Source organism: Polyodon spathula, chromosome 6 (genome assembly GCF_017654505.1).
Source record: "Polyodon spathula isolate WHYD16114869_AA chromosome 6, ASM1765450v1, whole genome shotgun sequence".
NCBI lineage: Eukaryota > Metazoa > Chordata > Actinopteri > Acipenseriformes > Polyodontidae > Polyodon > Polyodon spathula.
The window spans coordinates 75,737,468-75,755,164 of NC_054539.1; the positions used below are offsets into that span (position 1 = coordinate 75,737,468).

The window sequence follows — 17,697 nt, forward strand, 5'->3', positions numbered from 1 at the left end:
GAATTGCTCTTACTAATTCACCAATCAGCTGTTTTCACCTTGTTACCATGCCATTCACATAGATTTCAATAAAAAGGCAGCACTTTACTGTAGTAAAGGCTTAACAGATCGATCAATCAGCTGTTTGCACCTTGTTACTAAGTGATTATCCCTGTACTGTACCGTAGCTATTTAATCCCTGTAAGCAGTGTCGGGTTTATTTACAGTTTGAAAAACAGCACTGACTGCAACATAAATGAATACAGACAAAATAAAATGTCTGTTAGATGCTGTGTGCTTGCGAAAGCATGCTTGGAACTCTGTCAGTCATCAAACAATGCAACGTGAAGCTGGGGCAATGTGGGAAAGGACCTGATTATGGGCTGGGGAAGGGAACGGCAGTACTCTAAATAATGTGGGTTTATAAACTGTGTTATTCTTGTTCATATCTGTTAGCATTCGCTGTGTGTTGACACAGCAGTCAGAGAGAGGGAGTGCTGGACCAATGAGTGAGGAAAGGGGAGGGACTTGGGTGAGAGAGAGAGAGTTAACAGAGGCTCGGTTTATGAGCAAGAGGAAAGGAATGAGAGCTATAGTTCACTAAAAGCTACAAAAATTATAAATACTTTCCAACTGCATTGAAACTTAACTGTTGTCTGTCTCATTATAACCTGGAAACCCCTCAGCTCAGCTCTTAATATGTAAATAAATCCTGTTCGCCTGCAGGGCATATCAACTTCAACCTCTGTCTCCAGCCTGTCAGCGGATGAACACAACTACCCTGTTGATACCCTGTATCTTTCTAAACAAGGGATTTAGGGGCACTCCTTAATAAAAGCCGAATCTCAAAACAGTAATATAGTACAGTAATTGCTACAGCTGTGTATAATGGTATTTAAAACAAGACCCAATGCAGTCTGATACGCGAAGGATTACTGTACTTTATTGCATTCCTAGGTTTAATACATCTTTTCTATCAGTGTAATGAGTGTCTTAATAAAGATTTTTACCTGCATACACACGTGTTTGTACTGTACAGTTGATTGGGGGAATTTCTGAATGTCAGGTTATTGTGTGGGAGTTTATACCGTCCATCACTTACTGTGGGTGAATCACGTTCAGTGGCAACTGTAACTGAAACAATAGGACCCTTTCCTTCCATTGTGTGTGTGTGTGTGTGTGTGTGCTGGTATACACAAGGTATGTTACCTGTAGCCAGGGGTGACTGAGGGACTTGTCCACACTGTAGCGCTTCCTCATTTTCACTTGAAGAAGATTGTTTATTAAGTCAGTCGCTATTGAAAGGAAAGGAATAAAAACATTTGTGTCAAATAATATAAAAGCATAAGGAAAGGATTTAAATTGAATTTGCATTAGTATTACTGTCATCAGACTACAATAAACAAAGTAGAGAAAAAAATATTTTTTTCTGGCAATCTTTTTTTTTAAATCTAATTTTGCATCTGGGTGGGCGCAAGTAGGCTGAAGACGCCCCCCCCAGGTGTGTGCAGTGAGTCAGAGGCAGAGCTAGAATCTCAACCCAGGTAACCTATATGCTCATGAGAGCACAAGTTTCCCATGGCCTCCCACCCCACTATACTAACAGTACTTTATCAATGCTTTCCGCACAGTACACTTAATTTCCTTACTGGGTTTTTCTCTGCATGCTTTTAACCTGATACTGTCAGCAACAATCACATTTGGCACTAATAAAGAAATCATTTTTGAAAAGGAAATGGGGTTGTATTCATATTTTAAATGGGTGTCTTCATGGGTTATGTTTAGGAAAATAGGTTAATGGCCAAAATATTCAGTTGTTTGCACATCAGTACAAGAATCCAACTACTTGAAATTTTGGACTTGAAAATTTCTTAACATGTTTAAAAAATAAAAAAGCAGTTTGTTTAGTCCCTCAAATACACATCCATTCGAGAGGTTGCACAAGAGGAATCGGTATATCTCAGTAGGACAGAAATGTGGCGATAATAATAATAATAATAATAATAATAAAAAAGGTAGTGTACCTTTGCCGTCACCAGAAATCTCTTTCCAGGGATTTGGTGGGTACATAAAGGCTGCATTTTGAATCTGGTCGTTGATATCTTCCTCCTCATTGAATGGGAATGTGCCACTCAGGCTCACGTATAAAATGACACCCACAGACCACATGTCCAGGGACCTGTTGTACCCTTTACTCCTGAGCACCTCCGGAGCGAGGTAGGCTGGGGTCCCCACCACGGAGCGCCGGAACGACTTCTCCCCAATGATCCGGGCAAAGCCGAAATCACACAGCTTCACCTGCAAACACAACGCACACACCAAATCAAAACGTGTACAGCGATGACCAAATGTTCTGCATCACTTAGATGTTAAGATTGAGACATCATTTTTTTTAAAATAGATCTTTATTTAACATCATGAAATCAGAGAAACTATAAAATGATATCGTAAAAGTCTACCGGAAGCCATAACAGTAGTACAGTATTTCATGTTAGATTTCAAAAAGTCACATTTATTAAATTTTTGTCAGTTTTTCGTTGTAAATGGAAAACTACAAAGCAGTAGGTAATTCACAATACATTGTGAATTCATAAATGGCTCTGTCAATACTGTACATAATAAACTCTGAATTCATACACAGCTCTGTCAATACTGTACATAATAAACTGAATTCATACATGGCTCTGTCAATACTGTACATAATAAACTGAATTCATACACGGCTCTGTCAATACTGTACATAATAAACTGAATTCATACACAGCTCTGTCAATACTGTACATAATAAACTGACTGAGTGAATGAGTGACAGTGATTGGGTGATTGAGTGACTGAATGATTGAGTGACTGAGTGATTGTGATTGAGTGACTGAGTGACAGTGACTGAGTGATTGAGTGACTCAGTGATTGAGTAACAGTAATTGAGTGACTGACTGATTGCGTGACAGTAATTGAGTGACTGAGTGATTGAGTGACTGAGTAGCTGTGTACTCAGTGTAGAATACCTGTGTTAAATACAGGCATGTTGATTTGTTTTGTTAATTATTAGTGTTTTGCACTGCCAATTTTCACCTGAGGCTTAAACAAAAGTTCACTTTTGGCATTTTCATCTTGACTTCTGACTGTTTCCTGCCATCTACAATACTTTAAGCATCCCTGTAACAGGATTCTTATTGCTTCAAGTGAATGCTATGAAGGGAATCTGGCAGCCCCTCCGGCTTGCACTACACCTGCACAGCACTTACTTGAGGGAAAGGCTCAGCAGAGGCCAGCAGCACGTTCTCTGGCTTCAGATCACAGTGAACAATGTTTTTGAAATGCAAATGCCTCAAAGCCACGAGGATCTGGAAGACATTTTAAAAACGCACAGCAAGTCATCTTATTACCTTTGGCGAAATGCAGTTAAACTCACTTGACTCTGACTCCACGTTTGTCATTAGCCCTGCTAACATGATACAAAATGAGCCCCCCTCACCCCTTCATGCACATAAACACAAAGTATATTTGACAGAACAGTGAAATCAAATGTGGCCAAAAAACAGGTATGCTAGTTCACTGAAGTATTTACTATTATACATGTCTATTCTATTTCACGGTCGATGGTAGCATCAGTCTGTTTCATACCCATTTCTACTGTAGAATGCACTTGACAATCAAAGACAGAAGTCACCTGCGTCACTAGAAATTTAGTGATCCGTTCCGGCAGCCTGCTTTTCTCGCTGGATAGAATCATCTCCAGCATGTCGCCATGGAGCTTCTCCATGACAACGAAGACCCTCTCTGGAGTTTCAAACATGCACTCCAGGTTCACGATGCCAGGATGGTGCAGGTTCTGCAGAGTGAAGAGTCTGTATCAGTAGAGCCTAGTGAAACATCGACAGGGTCTTTCCATTGCACACATGTAGGCTATGTGCCTGCAAGTCGCCCATACTAGAAACTACAATCAACATGGCTGTCAAAGATTGGATTAGTTTTTATTAGATTTTTTAAAATGTTATTATTGTTATACTGTATTTAACAATCCACTGTTAGGTAATTCAGCTAAAAGTTTTTTTTTTTCTTGAACTAACAGCTTGCTTAATTAGATGTTTTCAATTGTTTTGAGCTTTAAAACAGTTGGAGATTTCAAGTCAACTGCAACTTTTTATAAGCTGAGAACAATTAAAAAGGTCTAATTTAGCAAACTCGGAGTTTGATTAAGGGTTTAGTTCAGTAATTGAGAGCTCAGCTGGAGGCACTGTTTAGATCATTTACATAAAGGGAGCCTTACCTGAAGGATAGCTACTTCATTTCTCAATTGGCTCTCCTGTTTAGTTGGGAACCTCATTTTGTCAATGACTTTGATGGCAACATCTCTCCCAGTCTTCCTGTGCTTTCCTACTCCATGTTCCACAATGCACAGAGGAGAGGGGGCAGTTAGTACTGCATGCTATTATTCATTGCTTAGGGTTCATTTGTGCATCTGCAGCGTGTCACTTTCAGAAGTTCTGTATTACACCTTACCTCCATATACAATTCCAAACTGTCCAGATCCCAAAACCTCATCTGCAAATATCTGGTAAACTGAGCTTATATCCTGCATTAAAGGAACAGGCTGTTATTAAAATCCATTTAAAACAGCTTTCAAAAAAAGCATTAGAAACTCTACACAAGTTATGTTTTTTGCTTTTTAAAAATAATACACACACACACACACACACACACACACACACACACACACACAGTACCAGTCAAAAGTTTGAGTACACTTGCTGGAAACTAGGTTTTTTTCATAATTGACAAAAACAGCCACCTTAATAACAGCCTCACAAATACAAGGCATTCGGTTAACAAGTTCGTCCCATACAAGTTCTATGGGATTGAGGTCTGGAGACTGGGCAGGCCAGGTCATTAGATTGAGTTGTCCTTCACTTTCCTTCTTCGCCAGATAGTTCTTGCACAACTTTGAGGTGTGTTTCGGGTCATTATCTTGCTGAAGAATGAAGGACTGCCCAACTAGCCGTAACCCTGATGGAATGGCATGCCTCTGAAGTATGCTATGATTATCATACTGGTTGAGCTTGCCATGGACTTGGTAAAGATCACCAACTCTGTCAGCAACAAAGCAACCCCAGACCATGACACTGCCTCCTCCATGCTTGACAGTGGGAACCACACATGCACAACTCATGCGCTCACCCTCTCTGCGTCTTACAAATACTCTTACAAATATTTCACATTTTGACTCATCGGTCCATAAGACCGACTTCCACTCCTCAAACGTCCAGTTTCTGTGTTTTTTGGCCCAGGCAAGTCTCTTCCTCTTATTCTGCATTCTTAACAATGGTTTCTTTGCAGCAATTCTTCCAGTTAGGCCAGCTTCATGCAATCTCCTCTGAACAGTTGATGTTGAAACATCTGTACTTCTAGTAGCATTTAGCTGAGCTTGTATTTCAGGAGCAGTTAATCGCTGGTTTCGCAGACTTGTGACTCGAATTAACGTGTTCTCTGATTCTGAGGTCCCCTTGGCCTGCCTGACCTTGTTCGGTCCTCATGAGTGCCAGTTTCTTCAAATTGTTTGATGGTCTTGGCCACAGCAGTTACAAACACTTGCAAAGTTCTTGCGATTTGTCTTAAAGATTGACCATCATCTTCATCTTCATCTTTTTTCTTTGCTTAACTGAGCATCTTTTGCCATTTTCTGCTCCGTTACAATCAGGAATGACAATCTTGTGCCTATACTACCTATATTTATAGTAATCATGGACCCTCACCTGTTAACAATAGTTGGTGACAAAGGGTTAATTAGGTAACATGCTAGTTCTTCTTGTTAACATGCCATCTAACAAAGACACTCTTATACTTAGGCCAGTGTTCTAACACCGTGTTATACACATTTCAGACTTTTAACTGGTACTGTGTGTGTGTGTGTGTGTGTGTGTGTGTGTGTATATATATATATATATATATATATATATATATATATATATATATATATATATATATATATATATATATATAGCACTGTATACATCTCTATTATGCATTATGTACCCTTCTATTTCTTCAGCTTTGTTTATATTCTCAAACCTGCTAACGTCTTAGTCAATGCACCAATATCTTTACAAATGTTGCGTACATTTAAAGAACTGGAAGTGCATTTCCAGCCTGCATAACAATCAAGGCCAGCTGTATTAGTGTATGTGGTGAACATGAGCCATATTGACATTGGAGGGCAGGCAACAGAGACAGGACTATTGAGGCACAGAGCAAACAGACTGCCTTGCCAGATATATCGTGCACAGAGTGGTCAGTATCATTTCAACACAGTACCGGGGGATTTACAATGCTTACTAATAAACAGAACACACATCTCGGAATAACCCTCAACTGTTTGGAGCAGTGTACGTTTTAAATGAATAAGCTCATTTAAAATGTTATCGTTTGATAAAAGGTGAGAAAGACGCTTCACACTTGCATTACCTTTTATATTGCTTCCTCGATTTAGAGGAGTGCATGTGTGTGTTACACACTTATTTACACCAAAAGTCATTGGGCATCTGCTAAACTGGATCCACCACATTTGCATATCCTGGTCATATTGCATAATGCTGCCAGTAAATCAGTCTAACTTACCACATTCTCCTGAATCTGGCAGTTGGAAACAGATATGCTGACAGACAGTTCCTCTGTTGGAAGACATCAGAGCTTGATGTTATCTTTAATAATACACACCAGGGATGATGCACCTCTTATGACATGTAAAGGACAGCCAATTTAAACCAAGGGGAGTGCTGCACAACTCAGGTGTATTATTAGTGCGTATGTGCAGACACTGCTCTACCAATAAACATTAACACAAATACTGCTGGTATGTGAAGCAGTTGTAACCATCACTCCACTTGCTTATCAAACATCTTGCTATCCCTGAATACTATAATGGTCTACTCTTTAAATATGGAAATTATTTTATTATGCAAGCCATCTCTGAAGTGCAACCGTACCCCAGAAATGTATTCATTTCATAGGAGTGTCAAAAGACAGGGGCTGGGCTATTTGTCGTCAATTTATCCGCAAGCAAATCTCTTTTTCAATGCATATCCCTGAATATATAATCATCCACTTCTGAAAAATTGGACAAACCATTTTATTTAGAAAGAGCAGTAGTGCATGAAACTGTATCCATGCAATACATCTTAGAGATGAAGGTTAAGAAGTAAAACAGTTGTACTGTGGATTGACTGATGTGGATTCTCCCTGCCATTCACTTTCATTGAGACAGCTTAAATAACATCATCTGCCATTCACTTTCACTGGAACAGTTTGAATAAGCCCACATCATCTGCCATTCACTTTCACTGGGACAGTTTGAATAAGCCCACATCATCTGCCATTCACTTTCATTGATACAGTGACAGTTCCTCGCAACAAGTTATCAGAAAGAACTGCAAGAGACTCTCTATACAGCAAGGATAGTTCATGTGTTTTCAGGGTATTGGCACAGCAAAAGTAAATCAACCAAAAGCACCATTTCACTTTTCACTCTTAGGTGAAATGTAGAAAAAAAAGTCAATACCTGCCATACAGTAAGAGAAATAAGTCACCAAAGTAAGGTAAAAAATATAAATATAAAGTCCTTCTCCTTCTTCTTTGTTCCCATTTTTTTTGCAGACCCCAGGCACTTTTATCCATGCATATGTATATTACAGGACATCTGAGTTTACAGTCAACACAGTTCCCTCCTCTCGATACTGGCTGATCAGAGTAACGCCATTTGTGGTCCCCACTGGACAAAAAGGAATGTTGATTTTTCTGAGAATTAGCCTTGCTACATATTTGGTAAAAGTAAAACATAAATAAATAAATACATTAAAACATATTGAAATAAATAAATACATAAATCAATGGACATTTCTTTCCTTATCTATCTTGATATTTATTTATTTCTTTTTCACTATCAGATATAAACACTGCTGTTTAATATTGTATGAAAAAAAATACTTGACAGTTCTTGTTCAATTGTATATTAGTGAAGATTTTTGTACATAAATGTCATCGTGCTTTAATATAGTTTTAGTTTCAAATTGTTAAAAAATATATTGTAACGACCCGGACAATTGCTTTGCTGAAAAACTGTTCAGTTTGTCTCGCCTGTCTTTTATGTTACATGCATCATAAGGGGAACGGGCCACACTGTTACTTTACATGGGAAGGGGGAGTGAGTGAATCAGTGGGGAGAATGTGACTGGCTGATGAGCTGAACAGCGTCGGGAAACGACGGGAGGTTATATAATAATGGGGTGCATGAGCCTGGGGACAGGAGACAGTCTAGCACTGAACTTGAATGAGAAACTGTGGGTTCGACTGAGCGAGCATCTGAGCTGTGACTGGAGAGAATAGCAGTGAAAGTGCCAAGACTAAAACATAGGGTTATTATTTTGGTGCCATGAATTCCGAATAAAGCAAACATTTTGAGAATTCAACACTGTTTCCCTGAGTACTACTTCCTAAACATGAAAATGTTACAATATACTAAACAAGCTTACTATGATAGTTTGTAAAATCAGATGATAGCTTTCAATACAATCTGGATAATACATAATCATTATTTACAAAATCTTGTTTGTCTCATTACTTGATAAAAACTTGCTATACTATCTGCAATGCATTGGAAGCATGTCTTCGATTCCCACATAGGATTTATATTGCAAATTTTTAAAAAAATGTAATGTATTTTATATATGTATAGCAAACTAGTCATACTTTCACTCCAACTACATAACCGCTACACTACACAGATTCACATCTTAACCCTTTCAGCAGACTAGGCTACTGTTTACATTTACTCTATCCAGACACCAATACATTGCCTCAGAACGGTTGAACAATTGTGCTATTCCCGTAATGTGTATTTGCGTTATTATCCATTAAGTGAAAAAAGGAGTGATATCTGAAACAAAAACACACTGGAAATGTGAAAAAACACAATTTATCAAAACTCCCCAGCCATTTAAAGTTCAGATATCAAAAACACAAGCCAAGTTAGAAGAAACAACTGGGGCAACCTTGGCCAGCACCAAGCAAACAGGCACAACTGTAAAACCCATGGGGGCCAAGGGTTACCCAACTATGTCTACTAACTTCCCAAACAGTAAACTCAATTTGGGCTAATCCATGTTTTTCACTAATTTGGGCTCAAATCGGTCCCAATCTGCAAGGATTAAGGGGGGTCTAGTGTAACTTGTTTCACGGTCAGTTGTTAAATCCTCAACCCATACCCAATTTAGTTATGAAATATAATTTCTGAAACGTGTGCCTTCAGGCGGGACTTTACTAGCTAGCTGCTTTTCTGTATTAAGCATTTAATTAATGCTTGTATCTGATAACATGCAGGCCAGCACCTGGAACATGAAAGAGTTTCTTCAATGTGAAGTTCTGTGTGATTACAGGATGGGTGCAGGCTGCGTTGCTAGCACCTGGAGTGGCATACCATGTCATTAGGGTTGCAAATCAGTCCACACTGTTAGCTGAAAGTGGGGGTGGTGTGGTGTGGTGTATGTATATTCCACACACCGCATACTAAAGACAGTATCAGACAAAGACATCTTCACATGGCCTTCAAATGCGAAAGTATAAAATTTGCCATTTGAATCATTGTAAGAAATGACAGAAATGCAGCTTAAAGAACAGCACATGAGTACATATAGTACTGCATTTATGTACCTCTACCAGCTTGCTCTTAATCATGTGGTTGCATTAGTTGTGCAAATAGGTTTAATAGATACAAAGACCACAGGCTAAATTATCCAGATTTAAAAGGGACTCAGTGTTGAGAACAAATACTCACTAGATTTATCTTGTGACCAAGGTCCCCTCAATTATGCTGTACAATGTGCGTTTAATAACTCATGGCCATAGTCACTGGTATAGACATGCCATTACACTGGTGGGGAAAGGAAAGAGTCATTAATAACCTTGTCCTATATTTATATTGGACACAAATACTGTAATGTGTTTGCATTTCATTCATTTGAGCTAATCTTGAGGTGTCTGTTTAATCGCTCATCTTAATGGCTGCTAATTTCACAATGCGCTGTATGCTGAAGCAGTAACTACAGGGCACAGCAACACAGCAAGAAGAGCTGTCTTCAGAGTGTATTCAATCAAAGACAAAGTCCAGGATGCTGTACAGTACTAGTGAGGGAGTGCACTGCATGCACCCTGCAGCTATAGCTATTACAGGAGTGTATCAAATCAAAGACAAAGTCCAGGATGCAGTACAGTACTAGTGAGGGAGTGCACTGCATGCACCCTGCAGCTATAGCTATTACAGGAGTGTATCAAATCAAAGACAAAGTCCAGGATGCTGTACAGTACTAGTGAGGGAGTGCACTGCATGCACCCTGCAGCTATAGCTATTACAGGAGTGTATCAAATCAAAGACAAAGTCCAGGATGCTGTACAGTACTAGTGAGGGAGTGCACTGCATGCACCCTGCAGCTATAGCTATTACAGGAGTGTATCAAATCAAAGACAAAGTCCAGGATGCTGTACAGTACTAGTGAGGGAGTGCACTGCATGCACCCTGCAGCTATAGCTATTACAGGAGTGTATCAAATCAAAGACAAAGTCCAGGATGCTGTACAGTACTAGTGAGGGAGTGCACTGCATGCACCCTGCAGCTATAGCTATTACAGGAGTGTATCAAATCAAAGACAAAGTCCAGGATGCTGTACAGTACTAGTGAGGGAGTGCACTGCATGCACCCTGCAGCTATAGCTATTACAGGAGTGTATCAAATCAAAGACAAAGTCCAGGATGCTGTACAGTACTAGTGAGGGAGTGCACTGCATGCACCCTGCAGCTATAGCTATTACAGGAGTGTATCAAATCAAAGACAAAGTCCAGGATGCTGTACAGTACTAGTGAGGGAGTGCACTGCATGCACCCTGCAGCTATAGCTATTACAGGAGTGTATCAAATCAAAGACAAAGTCCAGGATGCTGTACAGTACTAGTGAGGGAGTGCACTGCATGCACCCTGCAGCTATAGCTATTACAGGAGTGTATCAAATCAAAGACAAAGTCCAGGATGCTGTACAGTACTAGTGAGGGAGTGCACTGCATGCACCCTGCAGCTATAGCTATTACAGGAGTGTATCAAATCAAAGACAAAGTCCAGGATGCTGTACAGTACTAGTGAGGGAGTGCACTGCATGCACCCTGCAGCTATAGCTATTACAGGAGTGTATCAAATCAAAGACAAAGTCCAGGATGCTGTACAGTACTAGTGAGGGAGTGCACTGCATGCACCCTGCAGCTATAGCTATTACAGGAGTGTATCAAATCAAAGACAAAGTCCAGGATGCTGTACAGTACTAGTGAGGGAGTGCACTGCATGCACCCTGCAGCTATAGCTATTACAGGAGTGTATCAAATCAAAGACAAAGTCCAGGATGCTGTACAGTACTAGTGAGGGAGTGCACTGCATGCACCCTGCAGCTATAGCTATTACAGGAGTGTATCAAATCAAAGACAAAGTCCAGGATGCTGTACAGTACTAGTGAGGGAGTGCACTGCATGCACCCTGCAGCTATAGCTATTACAGGAGTGTATCAAATCAAAGACAAAGTCCAGGATGCTGTACAGTACTAGTGAGGGAGTGCACTGCATGCACCCTGCAGCTATAGCTATTACAGGAGTGTATCAAATCAAAGACAAAGTCCAGGATGCTGTACAGTACTAGTGAGGGAGTGCACTGCATGCACCCTGCAGCTATAGCTATTACAGGAGTGTATCAAATCAAAGACAAAGTCCAGGATGCTGTACAGTACTAGTGAGGGAGTGCACTGCATGCACCCTGCAGCTATAGCTATTACAGGAGTGTATCAAATCAAAGACAAAGTCCAGGATGCTGTACAGTACTAGTGAGGGAGTGCACTGCATGCACCCTGCAGCTATAGCTATTACAGGAGTGTATCAAATCAAAGACAAAGTCCAGGATGCTGTACAGTACTAGTGAGGGAGTGCACTGCATGCACCCTGCAGCTATAGCTATTACAGGAGTGTATCAAATCAAAGACAAAGTCCAGGATGCTGTACTGTACTAGTGAGGGAGTGCACTGCATGCACCCTGCAGCTATAGCTATTACTTCCCATGCTAAGTAATGACATGACCTGTTCCCCTTACAGTACATGTAAAATATAAACAACAGACGAGACAAACTGAACAGACAACAAGCCCTGCAACAAAGCATTTGTCCGGGTCGTTACAATATATTTTTAAACAATTTAAAAATAAAAATATATTAAAGCACGACGGCCATTATGTGCAAAAATCCTCAACAATATAGAATTGAACAAGAACTGTTGAGTATTTATTTTTATTTCTTACAATATTAAATGGCAGTGTTTATATCTGACAGTGAAAAAGAAATAAATATCAAGATAAAGAAAGAAATGTCTTTGTATTCATTCATGTATTCATTCATTTCAATATTTATTAATGTGTTTATTTTTTTATGTTTTACTTTTACCAACTATATAGGCTACCCTTCATCATGGCTAATCCTTTTTGTCCAGTTGGGACCAAAAATAGCGTTACTCTCATCAACCAATATGGAGAGGAAACCGTACTTCTTTGCGCCAATAGGGACCACAATGATCATTACACAGACAGTACACCAACATTTGTCAGAATGATGGGATGACTCGAAAAAAAAAATCTCCAAAAAAATCTCCAAAATGTAAGTCCCGAGAAGTCTCAGCTGGCTGAGTTCATCTTTCAAAATACTGCGTGTTTTTTCATCTGATCGTGCAGCGCTGACAGTAACGCAACATGCTTGCAAACTGAAGGTTATAGTTTCAAATCCCACACATTCTAGACCTTTTTCTATATTTAATTATTTATTTAATTTTTTTTGCAGGCAAATGATTCATTTTAAAACAGAAATAAATAAATTAACATAAATGACATAGATGTCACAATAAATGCATTCCCTAGTATATTTCCATGTTGACAAAACAAGTTAATTGTCATTAAACTCGAATGTCGTATAATATACATACAATGTGTGGATAAAAGTGTCTGGGGTCTGCAAAAATACAAGAGAAAAACAAGGAGAAGGACATTTTTACCTTACTTTGTTGACTAATTTCTCTTACTGTATGACAGGTATTGAGTTTTTTTTTTTTTTCTACATTTCACCTAAGGGTGTTGGGAACTACAAATTAAAAATGAACTGGTGTTTTTGGCTGATTTACTTTTGCTGCACCAATACCCTGAAAATACGTAAACTATCCTCGCTGTATAGAGAGTCTATTGCAGTTCTCAATGATAACTTGGCGCTTGTAACTACTGTTCCTCTCAATACAGTGAAGGAAAGTTACCATAAACACTCCATGCTACAGTACCAGCAAGCACATCTTTGAAAGAGATGATAAATAAATATAATGCCCTTTTTCTTGTGTTATTCACTGCCTTAAATCTGTCTTTATAGCAATAAAAGGTTCCCCTTACACAAAAAAAGAAATAAAAGTGTATTTAAAAGAATAGAAAACTCATCAGGTTTACAGCAGGATTAACTCATAGTATGAACTGTAAGTGCAAAGATGTGTACTGCCCTGCATCCAAGTTTAAATGAGCCTTACAATTCACCCTTCTGGCTGTTGGAAATCAAAACCATGGCTGCTTACTGTGATCTTTTCCTTGTCCTGCTGCAGTGCCCATGCTGGCCTGTGGGGTAACAGGCATGAGTGCCTGTCGAATGGCTTTCTCCCAGCTTTGGGCCACCTCAAAGCCCACTCCTGAGGCAGCCAGCACAGGGTTCTGGTAGCTCCCTCCATTCCTTTCTCCCACGTAGTACACCATGGTGTCAGTAATGATCTCGAAGCAGTGAGGGTTGCTGCTCTGTGCCAGATTGGTAAAGTCCCGAGCTGAGTCCACCTGGAGGATTTCTGAGAGGGGAATTTCCTGCAGAAAAAACCAGCAGGAATCAAAAGCTTGTCTGTGTTCATGAAGTGAAAGAAACAGCGAAGTTATCGAAAAGTCCTTATCACTGCGTGAGCTGCAGGGAACTGCTTCAGCAAACTGTGCACAGCCCCTTTAGATAAGAGTTAGGTGGGTTTACTTTAAACCTGCCCTCCCCATCTGCAAAGTAAAGACAGTCTTCAGTTTGTCCGACTTCCTTGCCACTTGTGGTGAATGTATTAAATGAAGTTCTTGTGGTTTGAAAGTTACACATGTGACTACTACAAACTGCTTTTTGAAATGCTCTATATTATAATTGAAAAGACACAGCTCAAACCTTTAATTAAAAAAACAAACAAACATAAGAGGTAGTTATGAAGCCAAGCAAGTGGGCTTGTGAGCAAAGTAAAACACTGACTAGTGGATAAGAAACGAGCGACTTGACAGAAATACCACAGGGGGGATCCCTGGCTGAGACCAAGGGTCGGCGGTAAAACCCCAATGCAAAAAAAAACAACACAGCTGCTAAAACCCCTCAAAATACAGTGTGGACAAGTTTCACTTCTAGAACAAACACAGCTGTCTTAAGAAAGAAATACATGATTTTTATTAGCAAAATCAGGACTATTAGTTGCCTTCTTAATACAACATACAGTATATGTATTTGAAAGGTTGTAGACTATACTCAAGACCATATGACCGTCTAGTAAAGGCCTGGTTCTGATTTCTATAAAATCTAAAGCCATGTCAAATAATATTACCCACAGGGGACTAGCTTGTGAAATCCAAGCCCAGCAAAGGAGATTTTCAATGAACAACGTGACTGCCCTTGTGTTTACAGGCCCCTGGTGTCTGGGCAGATGCACCTATCTCTGGCTTTTTGCTGAAGTCCCTGTGTCACTTCTGTCTGCTCTGCCACTTCTTAAACACACTATGCTACAGGGAGTAGTATTCTGCTTCTTGTTGTAAATGCTTTAAGTGTATTTTTGTTGCCCTTTCTGTAACCTTTTCATAATGTTTGCAATCTCTTTCATTCTGTTGCTCCAATTCTGGATTTCAATCATGTCCTCTGCATCAGCTTCCAGCATCCAGCTGGAATTATCTTCTTTTCAGTATTTCCTGATTGCAAAGACTTCACAGGATGTTAAGACCTTTGAACTCTGCCATCACCGTAGTAACAACCTGAATAACATGGGGCGGCAGAGTTGAAAGGTCATTTACAGGCTCAGATAAAGCCAAGTGGATTGTGATATAGAGAAAAGTGAATGCAAATTCAATATTGAACCACCCATTTTAGGATTGCAAACAAGAAAAAAATTGTGTAAAATCTGTGAATGTTCTTTTTTAGATTATTATTATTATTATTATTATTATTATTACTTTTATTATTATTATTATTATTATTATTATTTTAAATTCATTACTTCAGCATTGTTGCCGATTTGCTTTTATTTCATTGTTTTTTAATTATCTGAAATATATTTCCAAATGACAGTAGAGCCTTTCATTGTCCTGTGGTCCTGAGGTGACAGCCTTTCATTGTCCTGTGGTCCTGAGATGACAGCCTTTCACTGTCCCGTGGTCCTGAGATGACAGCCTTTCATTGTCCTGTGGTCCTGAGATGACAGCCTTTCATTGTCCTGTGGTCCTGAGATGACAGCCTTTTACTGTCCCGTGGTCCTGAGATGACAGCCTTTCACTGTCCCGTGGTCCTTTGACAGCCTTTCATTGTCCTGTGGTCCTGAAATATTTCATTGTCCAAGGTGACAGTTTCAGTCCTGTGGTCCTGAGCAGCCTTTCATTGTCCTGTGGTCCTGAGGACAGCCTGACAGCCTTTCATTGTCCTGTGGTCCTGAGATGACAGCCTTTCACTGTCCCGTGGTCCTGAGATGACAGCCTTTCATTGTCCCGTGGTCCTGAGATGACAGCCTTTCATTGTCCGGTGGTCCTGAGATGACAGATTTTCCATTCACTTTCTGTTTCTATAAAATCACTTTTTTGTGTTTGCTTCACTTAGCTGAATCAGGAAACACTGTTCCACACAGAGCATTGGAGCTGTTTACTATACCATCACACACAGAGACATGCAGACTGTCATTAGAGGAGTTTACTATACCAACACACACAGAGACATGCAGGCTGTCATTAGAGTTTACTATACCAACACACACAGAGACATGCAGGCTGACACTAGAGTTTACTATACCAACACACACAGAGACATGCAGGCTGTCATTAGAGTTTACTATACCAACACACACAGACACATGCAGGCTGTCATTAGAGGAGTTTACTATACCAACACACACAGAGACATGCAGGCTGTCATTAGAGTTTACTATACCAACACACACAGAGACATGCAGGCTGTCATTAGAGTTTACTATACCAACACACACAGAGACATGCAGGCTGTCATTAGAGTTTACTATACCAACACACACAGATAAATGCAGGCTGTCATTAGAGTTTACTATACCAACACACACAGAGACATGCAGGCTGTCATTAGAGTTTACTATACCAACACACACAGAGACATGCAGGCTGTCATTAGAGTTTACTATACCAACACACACAGAGACATGCAGGCTGTCATTAGAGTTTACTATACCAACACACACAGAGACATGCAGGCTGTCATTAGAGTTTACTATACCAACACACACAGAGACATGCAGGCTGTCATTAGAGTTTACTATACCAACACACACAGAGACATGCAGGCTGTCATTAGAGTTTACTATACCAACACACACAGAGACATGCAGGCTGTCATTAGAGTTTACTATACCAACACACACAGAGACATGCAGGCTGTCATTAGAGTTTACTATACCATCACACACAGAGACATGCAGGCTGTCATTAGAGTTTACTATACCAACACACACAGAGACATGCAGGCTGTCATTAGAGTTTACTATACCAACACACACAGAGACATGCAGGCTGTCATTAGAGTTTACTATACCAACACACACAGAGACATGCAGGCTGTCATTAGAGTTTCTATACCAACACACACAGAGACATGCAGGCTGTCATTAGAGTTTACTATACCAACACACACAGAGACATGCAGGCTGTCATTAGAGTTTACTATACCAACACACACAGAGACATGCAGGCTGTCATTAGAGGAGTTTACTATACCATCACACACAGAGACATGCAGGCTGTCATTAGAGTTTACTATACCAACACACACAGAGACATGCAGGCTGTCATTAGAGGAGTTTACTATACCAACACACACAGAGACATGCAGACTGTCATTAGAGTTTACTATACCAACACACACAGAGACATGCAGGCTGTCATTAGAGGAGTTTACTATACCAACACACACAGAGACATGCAGGCTGTCATTAGAGTATACTATACCAACACACACAGAGACATGCAGGCTGTCATTAGAGGAGTTTACTATACCATCACACACAGAGACATGCAGACTGTCATTAGGAGTTTACTATACCAACACACACAGAGACATGCAGGCTGTCATTAGAGTTTACTATACCATCACACACAGAGACATGCAGGCTGACACTAGAGTTTACTATACCAACACACACAGAGACATGCAGGCTGTCATTAGAGTTTACTATACCAACACACACAGAGACATGCAGGCTGTCATTAGAGTTTACTATACCAACACACACAGAGACATGCAGGCTGTCATTAGAGTTTACTATACCAACACACACAGAGACATGCAGGCTGTCATTAGAGTTTACTATACCAACACACACAGAGACATGC

At 40.0% G+C, this 17,697-nt stretch overlaps 1 protein-coding gene across 3 annotated transcripts in view; it reads right to left on the reverse strand.

The window, feature by feature from the left end:
• The window catches only part of LOC121317641 (serine/threonine-protein kinase D3-like), an 86,511-nt gene that overhangs the window by 918 nt on the left and 67,896 nt on the right, over positions 1-17,697 (reverse strand). For all 3 annotated transcript variants that reach the window (XM_041253788.1, XM_041253786.1, XM_041253787.1), the window contains exons 11-18: positions 13,653-13,929; positions 6,595-6,647; positions 4,483-4,555; positions 4,250-4,356; positions 3,650-3,811; positions 3,225-3,323; positions 2,004-2,277; positions 1,189-1,274 (exon numbers count right to left, since the gene is read on the reverse strand). In XM_041253788.1, coding sequence (XP_041109722.1) covers positions 1,189-1,274; positions 2,004-2,277; positions 3,225-3,323; positions 3,650-3,811; positions 4,250-4,356; positions 4,483-4,555; positions 6,595-6,647; positions 13,653-13,929 — 1,131 coding nt within the window. The remainder of the gene's footprint in view (positions 1-1,188; positions 1,275-2,003; positions 2,278-3,224; positions 3,324-3,649; positions 3,812-4,249; positions 4,357-4,482; positions 4,556-6,594; positions 6,648-13,652; positions 13,930-17,697) is intronic.